Below are 13,267 nucleotides of genomic sequence, written 5' to 3'. Positions count from 1 at the left end.
ACATGTGAATTCTCTTTTGTGAAGACTTCTAGACCATCTTATCACTTGATGTTAACTGACATAATAATTTGGGGGGGAAATATTGATTAGTTAACATTTCCACCACATTCCCCACACCCCACAAAAACAGGGACTATAGTGATTTGTAAACACTTACTTAATCATTTCAAAAAGCTTGGGATCTGAGACTTTGATATTTCGTGCCATATTCCAAGAAAGATGCACCATGGGTACTACTGACTTCACACTTTGCAATCTGTTCCATTCATACCGTTCCACTGCCAATTTATACTGACAGGCTAGGAGAAAACAAAGTTTTTTTAAGTTATAAAGCTACCCCAACTAACAAAAGGTATGAAGATAATTATTACCACCTAACACCAATTCTAAAAAAGAATAGTTTAATAGTTTAAAAATATTTATCATGTAGGGGCACTTAGCTCGCTCAGTCAGAAGAGCATGAGACTCTTGATCTCAGGGTTGGGAGTTCAAGCCCCCCCAAATTAAAAAGTTTTAAAAATATTTATCATGCAAACAGCATTTAACAGTACTGTGAGGCTCATTTTACATCTTGTTTCATCCTTTCAAATCTTTACTGATTTGAATTCTCATTTTCTAAATAAGGAAATTAAGCCCTGAGGGGTTAAAATATTTGCCCTAAGTCGAAAAATTAACAAAGCTAATCAAGTCTTTCTTACTCCAAAAGCTGAGTTCTTTACCTTACATATATTAAACAAGGTTTAATAACTGAGAAGGTTGACTATTCCTATAATATACCAGATCTTCCATAAAAGCCACACAAAACACTGTGATATATCCAAAGTATATACACCAAGTCTACAAAAGCATACATGTGTTAGCTGTCCAAATATTTGTTAGATATTCACTTATTAACTTCAATGCACTATCCATACAAATAAGACTTTTCCAAGGAGACACAATTTTCCAATATCTAGTGAATTATTTTCTAACAGAATACCACCAATTAGAAATAATTCTTTAAAATGTAAAATCTATTTACAGATTATTAAAATACCTGTGAGTGGACCAACATTCCAAGCAATGTTGTTGCACCAGCCAACAGCCTGAACCCAATGGACAGTGCCTGCATTTATCCAGACCAAATCTCCAGGTCTCTGAATAAATCTATATACAGGGACATTTGCTTCATACAGATCTTCAAGGTTGGGCCACCAAGAACTCATCAGGAAATTCAAATTATTTCTGGGGGGAGATAGGTGGGAAGGAATAAATAACAATGAACTAACTTTTTTTTTAATGTCTCATAAAAGATGGGGCGACAATTTCCAAATGTTAAAAGATATTTTATGTATTCATTAAAAGTTATTAGCACTGTAAAAAGAACTGCATGTTTCAAAAGTTGAGATTTGTAAATATTAAGGGGTAATCCTGAAAAAAATACTAATAGCACATGATTATGTAGCACATGATTATGTAGGATAATTCAAAGATCTATACTATATGCTTAAATTCTTTTCAGAAGTCCAAAAGTCAAAGATTCAAACTACACTTAAATAGACTAATTTTTAATTCTCTTTCTGATTTATCCTTTCTTTCTGAATAACCTTTTAATATCAAGGAATCTCTAAAAAGAAAATTGAGGGGCGCCTATGTGGCTCAGTGGGTTAAGCCGCTGCCTTCGGCTCAGGTCATGATCCCAGGGTCCTGGGATAGAGCCCCGCATCGGGCTCTCTGCTCAGCGGGGAGCCTGCTTCCTTCTCTCTCTCTCTGCCTGCTTGTGATCTCTCTCTGTCAAATAAATAAATAAAATCTTTTAAATAAATAAATAAATAAATAAATAAATAAATAAATAAATAAATAGGAAATTGAGAGTAGGGATTACAAGAACCCACTTAACTTCTGAGCCAGAAGCACTGTGGCCGGTATAAGAACAAAAACTTTCCCCTCAATTCCCAACAATATAAAGTCCTTTTTCTTCACATGAATCACCACCAACACCAGCAATGCAAAGAGACCAAACTCAAATTTTTATTATAAAATTGTGACTTTTTATTATTCTTCTTCATCACAATATGAAATATTTTAAGATAACTACAATACCAATTCTTTTCTGTAAGAATTTAGTTATAGGTACTTCAATTATTTAATATTCTCAAGAGAAAACTCAAATCATAGAATTGTTCCTTTATGAAGGTCAAAGAAAAGCATTTGCCCTACTTCTGTTTTATTTCTGTTTTTTCTTAACAAAAATGATAATGGCTGTCTTAGAATTGTGTACATGGAACCTGTCTCTCTTCCTTTTTCCTCCTAAAATGAAAGGACTTTTCTAGAGGTAAGTCTAGCAGATACTGATAAATGAACTGCTGAAAACTGTGTTTTCTGAAAACTCTGCAATGTTGTCAGAAAAACATGAAGAGGGACCTGGGGCAGTGGGTCAGGAAGAGGGAGGGAAAGAAAACAAGAAAGTAAAAAGTTACAATCATGGTATAAACCTTATTTTACCCATACCGTGACAACATTAAAGTGGAGAAAACATCATACAAAAAAGGGGGGGGGGGATAGCCAACTAAGGCAAACAGATTATATGTTTCCTTCAAAAGTTTAAAAACAGTGGTTGATTTAAAGATTTTAAGTATAGTCCTGAAATGAATATAAAAGTCTTAAATATTTGAAGCTACATTCTGGGGGCGCCTGACTGGCTCAGCCACTGAGCGTCTGCGTTTGGCTCAGATCATGATCCCAGGGTCCTAGGATCGAGCCCCACATTGGGCTCCCTGCTCTGCGGGAAGCCTGCTTCTCCCTCTCCTGCTCCCTCTGCTTGTGTTCCCTCTCCTGCTCTCTTTGTCAAATAAATAAATAAAATCTTAAAAAAAAAAAAAAGGCAGCTATATTCTGTTCTTTGCAAAATAAATTTCACAGAAAACCTGAGATGCTAAGTGTGATTTCTTCAACTTAAGATGAATTACTCTAACTTGATTATTATTCCATATGTTTTCTACCTTTGACCTAAATATACCCATACTATTTTAAAGAAGTTAAACCCTGAAAATAGTTCCCACTCAGAATAGTAAGAATATTTGTACTGTACGTGGAAAGTTATGATACACCTCCTTATAACTTTAAGAAATAGTTCTTAGGGCACTTGGGTTGCTCAGTTAGCTAAGGTCATGATCTTAGGGTCGTGAGTTCAAACCCGGCATCAGGCTCCACCACACTCAGTGTACACTCAAGATTCTTTTCTCCCACTCCCTCTACCCTCCCCCAACTCAAATGTGTGCATGTATGCGTGCCCATGTTCCCTCTAAAATAAATAAACAAAATCTTAGAAAAAGAAACAGTTCTTAAACACACAAGAGACTTCCCATCAGACCTTTCCTATACCCTACTTAAGTTACCAGTTTGCTGGAATAAACATTCAGAGAAGAGAGTATTACATTATTTTCCTGATAAATTTTAAATATTTAGAAATCTGACCTTTTCTTAACATGAGAAAAATTATACATAAGAGAATAAAAAATGATCATACCTTGCCATTAAGAAAACTCTAAATTGTTTAAATTACCATCAAACTTTTTACTAAATCAAATATACTGAGTTAAAAGCCCTCCAAAATTGATATATAAAATGTGTACTCATTTTAAAGGTCACATATATTAATAATTATTAGAATTTCACCCAATTTTTTATATTTCATAAACATATCATTTACCAGTATCATAATCAACTCTTTAAATAGCAGGGAATTCACCTGCCTCTGAACATTATCATTTTAGGCTCACTGTTAGAGACATACATCCTTGAATTATTAGCAAGGCATAAGGATGGTTAATTTTTGAATTCTTACCATTTCTAATTTCATTTATAATTAAATCATATTTTTCTGTAAAGTACATCTGAAAAGAATGTGCAGTCACACTCAACAATTTTTAAAGCTAACTTTTTTTTTTTAAAGATTTTATTTATTTATTTGACAGACAGAGATCACAAGTAGGCAGAGAGGCAGGCAGAGAGAGAGAGAGAGGAGGAAGCAGGCTCCCTGCGGAGCAGAGAGCCCGATGCGGGGCTCGATCCCAGGACCCTGGGACCATGACCTGAGCCGAAGGCAGAGGCTTTAACCCACTGAGCCACCCAGGCGCCCCTAAAGCTAACTTTAAAAAAATTTCTTAACTCCCTGTCTTTTGAATTCATACCTGTTGTCACTACATGAACTGGTTTCATAGCATTTTTCATTTAGTGTTATTCCACAGAACATAAAGTAAAAATGATTTCAAATAATACCATTTAAAATAAAACTTCTGGATTAAAAAATAAAAATAAAAAAGTAAAATAAAATTTCTGGATAATTAGAAATTTAGCATCATACTTTGCCCTTTATAATAAATGTCTTCTCAAAATTATTTGAAAACAAAATCTGTTCAGAAACCTACTTTTCACAAAAGTCATTCAGAACACCCCAATAATCTTCAGGAACAACAAACCATTCACAATCACCTGGACCAATATTTATGTTAACAGAACAGAAGTTGTTGTTTTCTTGGTGACCTGAAAAGAAAAAGGGAAAACAAAAGTTATTATTATAGTGTAAATTCAATGGGAGAAAATGTGCCTTTAAATCACTGGGTTGTTTTAAGAGGGAAAAATATGCTTATAAATCAGAGGACAGCATAAGATAAGCAATTAATATTACTTACTGTCATTATTTCTACTTCTTCCTCCATAAAATACTTTCAATTCTTAGAGTATCAAAGAATTAAAGAAGAGGGAGGGTTTTCAAAATGTAATTTGGTTGCTTAACAACCTGTTGCTCCTCCACAGCTCTTATAAATCCCAATTTGATGTTGACACATTAATTATAAATGCTTCTATCCACAAGTAGGTAGATATTATCCTGGCACAGAGTTTTAAATTTGAGATTTGAGGACATCATGACAGATTTATTAAAAAAAAAAAAAAAAAAAACCAACAAAAAAACCCTTTGTAATAAATGATCTGAGAACAATCTGAATTTTTCAGAACACATTTCAAGATCATGTCAGAATGTAAATTGTTATAGTAAGGTACCTTTTCTATGTATGTTGGAACAGAAACAAAATCATTACAAAATATATATATTTTTTTTTTTTTTTTCAAAAAACCCTTAGCCATATGAAATTCCTGCTTAGTATTACAAAAGTATTAATGACGACGAGGATAAAGACTCTAAAGTCTTCTCTCATTAACTACAACCTCCTTATCTCAACTTTAACACTACTAGTGATAAAGTATTATGTAAGTGACTTTACAGTAATGGCCTGGGAATATAAACATTCCACTCAATGAGTTCCATTAACATCAAAATCCCTGAGAAGAATAAATATGGATAATCTCAAAGGAGACCCTGAGTCAGCATTTCTTCAAAAAGATTTTCAGATCTGGGGCGCCTGGGTGGCTCAGTGGGTTAAAGCCTCTACCTTCAAGCTCAGGTCATGATCCCAGGGTCCTGGGATTGAGCCCCACATCCGGCTCTCTGCTCAGCAGGGAGCCTGTTCCTCCTCTCTCTCTGCCTGCCTCTCTGCCTATTTGTGATCTCTGTCTGTCCAATAAATAAATAAAAAACCTTTAAAAAAAAAGATTTTCAGATTTTAATAAGAAAAGTCACAAACCCTAACTCATTTAAAAATAAGCAACAACCTACTTTAAACAAACTATATGGCTAATATACAGTGAAAATGTAAAGAAGCAAGCACTCTGGCAAACTATAACTGATACAAGTAATAAAAATAAAAACAGAAGGGCGCCTGCGTGGCTCAGTCGTCTGCCTTTAGCTCAGGTCATGATCTCAGGCTCCAGGGATTGAGCTCTGCCAATCAGGCTCCCTGCTCAGTGGAGAGCCTGTTTCTCTCTTTTCCTCTGACTGCCGCTTTGCCTACTCGTGCTCTCTGTCAAATAAATAAATCTTTAAAAATAAATAAATAAATAAAACAGAAGTAGAAGAGGTTTATACATAGGCTATATAGGCATCAGTACATATATAGAACCAGGTTATTTGTTGCTCCTATATGCCTTTATGGATAGTTGCCAGAATTCATAGATTGTTAAATATTTGCATTATGATATGTAACGTGATCTATGTCAATGCAAAGGAAACAAAGATGATTTGTGCTGGGTGAAAATTTTAAGATTTTTAAGATTTTAAATCATGGGATGGCAAACTACTGCCCATGGCTGAAACATGTGTTCTTGTTTAGAAGACTTTCATGGAACATAAATACACCACTGGTTTATGTTTTGCATATTAGTCTTTTCATTCAAAAAATCACAATTAAGCAGCTGTAACAATATTACACATTAGCATTTGTTCTCACTGCTGGTTGGTAAAATATTGTATTAAGGCAGCTATAATTCATTAGCATTTCAGCTGATAAACATATCACCATATTTCAAAATTTTATCTGAAAAAAGACCAGTGCATATCCATCATGTTAAAGCAAGATAAATGAACTTCATGCGGTAATGCAAATAATTTTCTCCATTTCACAGTTTAAGTATTGTATTTAATACACAAGGATATACTTGCTGTGCAAGAAAGATTATTGTACACTGAAACTTCAAAAGTGTTCATTACAATGTACCTATCTTACAGAAAAACAATGGACAAAAAAAAATTAGAAAAGTTAAATGCAGTATCTCATCATTGAACCTCTTTTCAAATATTAAACAAATAGGAGGAGGAAAAGAAAAAAATAAAAATAAAAAAGATTGAGACTGAAATAAAAATCAGTGTCTGGCCAAGCAAAAAAAGTGGTGAATAGACCATGAGTTAATAAAATTGTATTTCACTTCAGTGAATAAAAAAATCACTGTATCTGGAGAAAATGAAATGGTTCCAGACTATTAAGTCGTTTTTTGTTTGTTTTTTTTTTTTTTTGAGAACAGCTACTCAGTGAAGATGTTGAGAGCAATACAAATAGTCAATTATAATAAAAAGGTAAATAATTTTAGGCAGTTTTTCTTGTTCCTTAACAGGTCAACAGATTTTGCTAATGTGTATTTGCTAATTTGTATTTTAACTAATTGAGGAATTAAGACAAATGTTAAGTGACTGAAGTGTTAGTCTTTATAGGACAAACTACAGTCAGAATATTTTCAAAGAAGTTGGAAAACGTTAAATACTGCTAGAATGGAATCCATTAGAATGTATTACAACTGATGGTGGAGAAAATGTGTGAATTTGCATGGACATACTAGAGAAGTTTGTTAAAATGTAAAGTGAATAATGCCTATGGCTATTCACAATATTTTTTTTTTTAAAGATTTTATTTATTTATTTGAGAGAGAGGCAGTGAGAGAGAGCATGAGCGAGGAGAAGGTCAGAGGGAGAAGCAGACTCCCCATGGAGCTGGGAGCCTGATGCGGAACTCGATCCCGGGACCCCCAGGATCATGACCTGAGCCGAAGGCAGTCGTCCAACCAACTGAGCCACTAGGCGTCCCTCACAATATTATTGACTGGTAGATATTTGATTATGTACCATTCTTGAAGACTTCATGAATATTAGCTGAGCTATTGTCAGAAATAGAAGCTGACCCATGATTTGGCAATAGTGAAATTATAATTTTTATTTTTTATTTTTTTAAATTATTTATTTATTTATTTGACAGACAGAGATCACAGGTAGGCAGAGAGGCAGCCAGATAGAGAGGAAGGGAAACGGGCTCTCTACAGAGAGCCCGATGCAGGGCTCGATCCCAGGCCCCCGGGATCATGACCTGAGCAGAAGACAGAGGCTTTAACCCACTGAGCCACCCAGGTGCCCCAAAATTATAATTTTTAGACCATCAGGGTTGAAACTCAACATTTTCTGCTTGAGAGCAACTGTTAGTTACGGTTAGTGAATGAACACTGACAGATAAAAAAAATTTTGTTACAGTTTTCAAAACAATTCTTTTTTTTTTTTTAAGATTTTATTTATTTACTTGACAGAAATCACAAGTAGGCAGAGAGGCAGGCAGAGAGAGAGAGAGAGAGAAAGAAGGAAGCAGTCGCCCTGCTGAGCAGAGAGCCCAACGTGGGGCTCGATTCCAGGACCCTGAGATCATGACCTGAGCCGAAGGTAGAGGCTTAACTCACTGAACCACCCAGGCGCCCCTTCAAAACAATTCTTTAGAGAGTCCTAAAATTACAAAGCAAAACTTAAATTACATAAAGTCATTTGCAAAACAGTATTTTTGGAATCACGAGTACTAGCAAGCTGTTTTCTATACTTTGTGTTTTTAAAAACTGAAGAAGCCAGACATCCTTTCCCTCCAATATCTGCAGCATATATTTTTCAAGCGCAAACTACAAATCTAATACCATGTTTCAAATCTCAATGCAGAGTAGGAAACCTTTCCATATTGTAAAAGCCACTGCAAATGAGAACATTCCAAATGCAAACTGCAAAGGATTAATATGCAAAATAATGAGACATAAAACAAAAATATCAAGTAAGGGGCGCCTGGGTGTCTCAGTGGGTTAAAGCCTCTGCCTTTAGCTCAGGTCATGATCCCAGGGTCCTGGGATCAAGCCCCGCATTGGGCTCTGTGCTCAGCAGGGAGCCTGCTTCCACCTCTCTCTCTCTCTCTCTCTCTCTGCCTACTTGTGATCTCTGCCTGTCAAAGAAATAAATTTAAAAAAATTTTAAAAAAAATCAAGTAAAAGAACTAAAATTCAGTAAATGCTTTCCAACCAATTAATATGCTCAAAAAAATAGGATTATAGATTTACAGTATTTGATAGAGCCTATTTGTGTGAAAATACATTTTTTAAAGATGAAATACATAGATCTCATTGTAGAACAGCTTTCATAGATGCACATCTGTAGCTGACTCTCATAGGGAATGCTAACCCAAACCCCAATGAAGTGAAATTTATTCTCCCATGAGAAGGAAAAACTGTACTAAATTATTTTCTATTTTGACCTTCATCAATAAGAAGTAATATAAATATTTTTTCCATTATATGAGTATCTACAAAATATCCTCAATTTTACATTGCGGCTTATAGAACCTAAAACACTTAGAATCACCATGAAGAAATTCAATTGGCTCCTTCACTAGAAAATTTCCAAATTACACTTTTATAAAATGAAACATAATAGGACAGAATAGAAAATATTGGTGTATTAAATATTTAATATCTTCAAAGAAATTCTTTTTTAAACAGTAAGAATATTAGTTCATTATTATGACATAGCTCTAATTTTAACTGTGGCAAAAAAATTTGGCAAACCACTGAACTTGCAATCAATGGGATAAAGACAAAGCTTTTAAACTGCTTATCTCCTTTACTCCTTACTGATTTAGTGCCTCCTTCCCAGTTAAATGTTTTGGATTATTTTCATGTTTACACATTAAAAAAAAAAAAAAAGGCACATAGAGAAAACTACTCTCAGCTAATTTATAGAAACAATTACAAATATTTTTATGTAGTAGAAAGCATTAAAAACCCATTTGGCTTCTGACTTTATTAATTACAAATGGGAAGAAACTGGTTGAACGTGTGTTTCATATCTGATTAAATTCTTCAGTTATACAAGATATATTAGTTCACAAAAATAACCTGGTGTCCGACTCCCTGGAACTTTCATGTACAGCTGAACTGTATTCATGCCCAGGATAGTATGACCAAGGTGGCTTAGAAGGTTTCCTGCCGATACCACACGCACAAAAGCAGGAAGTTTAGTTAACTCATGTAGCTGCAATTTCCACCTGAAATAAAGTAATAGATCAAAAGTGTCATCTTGTTGCAAACATTTAAGAGATTTTACCAGGTCTCTGAAAGTACTGTGTTCTAATCAGAAACACATTTAAATCTCTAATTATTACATTTTTAAGGTTAGTAGTAGTAGAATGTTAACTCTTCCAAGGAAAAAAATTCTGAAGTAAATCAAGATCACTGAAAAGAATTAAATCCTAAAAATTTATAATTTTAGGAATAAAAGAGGAGCGCCTGGGTGGCTCAGTCGATTAAATGTGCATATCTTGATTTTGGCTCAGGTCAGGATAGGCTCCCTGCTTCTCCCTCTTCCCTTGACCCTCCCCCGACTCTTGCTCTCTTCCTCTCTCTCTAATAAATAAATAAAACCTTAAAAAAAGAGAAAAGAAAGAAAAGCAATAATGTTTCTTTTCTAATTTGTATATTTAATGTGTTGATATTCCTCAGTAACTAAAATCTATTGCAAAATCTAGCAAAAATCATTTCAGAATGGTAGTGGTTTTAACTAAGACTTCAATGGTAACATTAAAAAAAATATATATGAAATCAGACAGTTTTCAATCTTGTGATTCAAACTGCACATAACTTGAGGACTTACTTTTTGTCATCGGAGAGGTCAATGTTGGTTCCAAATTTTATGGTTTTAAAAGGTCCTTTCCTTCTCCTTCCAGAACTTTAAAAAAAATGTTTTAAAGAATATTAAGTCCATGAATTTTGGACAGAAATACTGAACAAACATTAAAGGTACTTACGAATCTGAAGATATGGATTCAGTATCTGAATATTCTTTATGTTGTGTTCTTTTCTCATTTTCTTCCTATAGATTAGCAGAAACACTCAGTATGTATTTCAGGCTACAATTTCCATTACATAATTAATAAAACAGTTTCACCTACATGAGCATTGCACACTCATTTCAAAACTAAGTTTCTAATAGGCACATTTCACATAAAATATCTTCATTGATGCCATTAAATAAAAAATCAAGCCAAATAGCATGGTACTAACTTCCTCCATCATTCGCAAAATTAATATTATAAAAGTCAAGTATTACGTAAATAAGAAAAACATGTACCAATTCTAATTTTATTGTGGACCATCAGACTTCTGAAAATGGTAGAAGAATTTCATTTTAAGTGATTACAAGAGAACTTTAAAGAGAACTGAAAAATAAAAATAACATAAAAGGGTCACCTGGGTGACTCAGTCAGTTAAGTGTCAGACTCTTGAGTTCCACTCAGATCATGATCTCAGTGTTGTGAGATCAAGCCCTGCCTCAGACTCCAAGCTGGCTAAGGAGCCTATTTGTTCCTGTACATCCTCCTCTGCTTCTTCCCTAACTGTCAGACATATTCTCTCTCTCTTTCAAATAAAAAATATAAATAAAATAAAATAAGTAAAATAAAGTAAAAATATAAAAAATGAGGCTTTTTTTAGGAAAAAAATTCTGGAGGTACATCCGTAACTCCAAGAACAACACTCTATTCCGTATTTCAAAAACAAAAGGCAAAATTTGTTTCCCTTATGTATATTGTTCTGGAATGAAATATGTAGGTTTTTATGCTTGCCACAAATTCATAAAGATAATGAAAAAAAAATAAAAGCAACTTAGGAGGCTATTAAAAGTTATTTTACAAATGTCAAGTAGCAAGACAAAAGTACATGTTCTAAACCGGAAGAGTGTTTGCCCAGGAGTACAAATACAGCTATAGATGTTTACAGTAAGAAAAATTAAGATTTACGATTTTAAGTTATGATTTTGTTTAGTCATCTTGAGCCTGCCTGTGTGCATTAATACTAACAAAATGAAGGGCATATAAACAAGTTCTGTATAGTCTAATTTTTTGAGACTATATATATATATATCATCACATATTATATTACATATAATAAAAAATAATAGAGCACACAGCACTAGAGAGGAATTTAAAAGCTAAATAAAAATGTTACTCTCTTGACCAAGGTGCTAATATAATTAAATACGGAAATGATGCTAAAACAATTGGAAATCCACACTGAAAAGAATGAAATTAGATTCCTTCCTTTTACCGTAATTCAGAATAAGTCAAAGATATAAATGAAAGATGTACCACTATAAAAATTTTTTTAAATTTTTTAAAAGATATTATTTATTTGACAGAGAGAGACACAACAAGAGAGGGACCACAAGCAGGGGGAGTGAGAGAGGGAGAAGCAGGCTTCCCACTGAGCAGTTAGTCTGATGCAGGGCTCGATCCCAGAACCCTGGGATCACAACCTGAGCCAAAAGCAGACACTTATCCAACCCAAGCACCCCACCACTATAAAATTCTTAAAATAAAATATACAGGAGTAAAATGCACAACCATAGATTAGGCAGTCATTTCTTAGTTATGACATCAAAGATAAAGCAATCAAAGTACAGTAATAACTGATAGAAAATAAAGTTCTGTGCTCCAAAGAACACCATCAAAAAGTGAAAAAGATAGCTATTGAACAAGGAAAGTATCTGCAAATTAAATACTTGACCGAGGACTTGTTTGGACCTGTTAGAAGAGCAGAAACAGCCACAGTGAACTAAGAATTTATTAAAAAGCTAAGCAAATCTAAAAATCAACTATTTTCAGATGAGTAAAAGACGTGAGGACACAGGAGCGAAATACTGCATCCAAACCTGGAGACAGGTAGTAAAAAATCGTAAAAGGAAACGAGACCTCCACTGGAAACAATGTTGTGGCAGGAAAAACTAAACATAATTCACAATCTGCCAAAGACTCAATGTAAGCATGTCTAAGAGTTAAAAACTCCAGGGCAGGGGCATCTGGGTGGCTCAACTGACTGGGTGGCTGCCTTTGGTTTAGGTCACGATCCCAGAGTCCCTGCTCAGCAGAGTCTGCTTCTCCCTCTCCCTTTGCTCTTCACCCCACCTCCACAGCCCCCCACTCATGTTCTCTCTCTCTCAAACGCTCTCAAATAAATAAGTCTTAAAAACAAAACAAAACACATACTCCAGGGCAACACATAGAGGTGGGAAGCTGAGGTTGGGGAGTGGCATGCTTGCCAGAGGTAAACCACTGAGAAGAGGCCACAGTGAAGAGGGTAGGAAGGGTAGAGATATGGTAGCAAGCCTAACAAACTCATAGGACTGTCCATGAGAGGGAGGGATACCTTGGGCTAAAAGAGAGGGAGAATCTAGACCCACACGTGAAAGGTATAGCTCCATGACATTCGGATTTGAAAACCAGATTTAACACCTACAATTTCCTAAATCTGTGGGTTGGGCTCTGGAAGAGCTGGGACAGTGATAGAAAATTGAGCACCCACTCTTAAAGACATAAAATAAACAGTTTCATAGAGACACAGCACAGTAGTGGCAGTGCTAAAAGTGAAAGATTTTGTTTACTAATCTCAGAGGTGTGCTGAAGGGGCAAAGCACTTCTCCAGAACAAAAGAAGTGGGTGGAAACCATTTTTCTCTTGCCCTCCAACCAGGATACCTGGAAACTTTCCAGAACCAGTACAGTGTCAACACTCTCTAATTAGTTTGCTGAAAGTGTGACCTGCCCTGGTTA

The 13,267-nt window shown here is 34.8% G+C and overlaps 1 protein-coding gene across 18 annotated transcripts in view; it reads right to left on the bottom strand.

Annotated features, from left to right (window-relative positions):
• Positions 1 to 153: 153 nt before the first annotated feature.
• LOC111139444 (lysine-specific demethylase 6A-like) overlaps positions 154 to 13,267 on the bottom strand; it is a 159,996-nt gene continuing 146,882 nt past the window's right edge. For 16 of the 18 annotated variants that reach the window (XM_022491704.1, XM_022491706.1, XM_022491692.1 and 13 more), the window contains 6 exons: positions 10,470 to 10,534; positions 10,316 to 10,390; positions 9,562 to 9,710; positions 4,410 to 4,524; positions 1,037 to 1,224; positions 154 to 299 (listed from right to left, as the gene is read on the bottom strand). In XM_022491704.1, the coding sequence (XP_022347412.1) occupies positions 154 to 299; positions 1,037 to 1,224; positions 4,410 to 4,524; positions 9,562 to 9,710; positions 10,316 to 10,390; positions 10,470 to 10,534 (738 nt within the window). The remainder of the gene's footprint in view (positions 300 to 1,036; positions 1,225 to 4,409; positions 4,525 to 9,561; positions 9,711 to 10,315; positions 10,391 to 10,469; positions 10,535 to 13,267) is intronic. The other 2 variants (XM_022491700.1, XM_022491705.1) reach the window with 1 other exon arrangement.

This window comes from Enhydra lutris, unplaced genomic scaffold, assembly GCF_002288905.1.
Source record: "Enhydra lutris kenyoni isolate GAN:26980312 unplaced genomic scaffold, ASM228890v2 scaffoldscaffold108, whole genome shotgun sequence".
In the NCBI taxonomy this organism is placed as follows: domain Eukaryota; kingdom Metazoa; phylum Chordata; class Mammalia; order Carnivora; family Mustelidae; genus Enhydra; species Enhydra lutris.
This window is presented reverse-complemented; position numbering and strand designations above follow the sequence as displayed.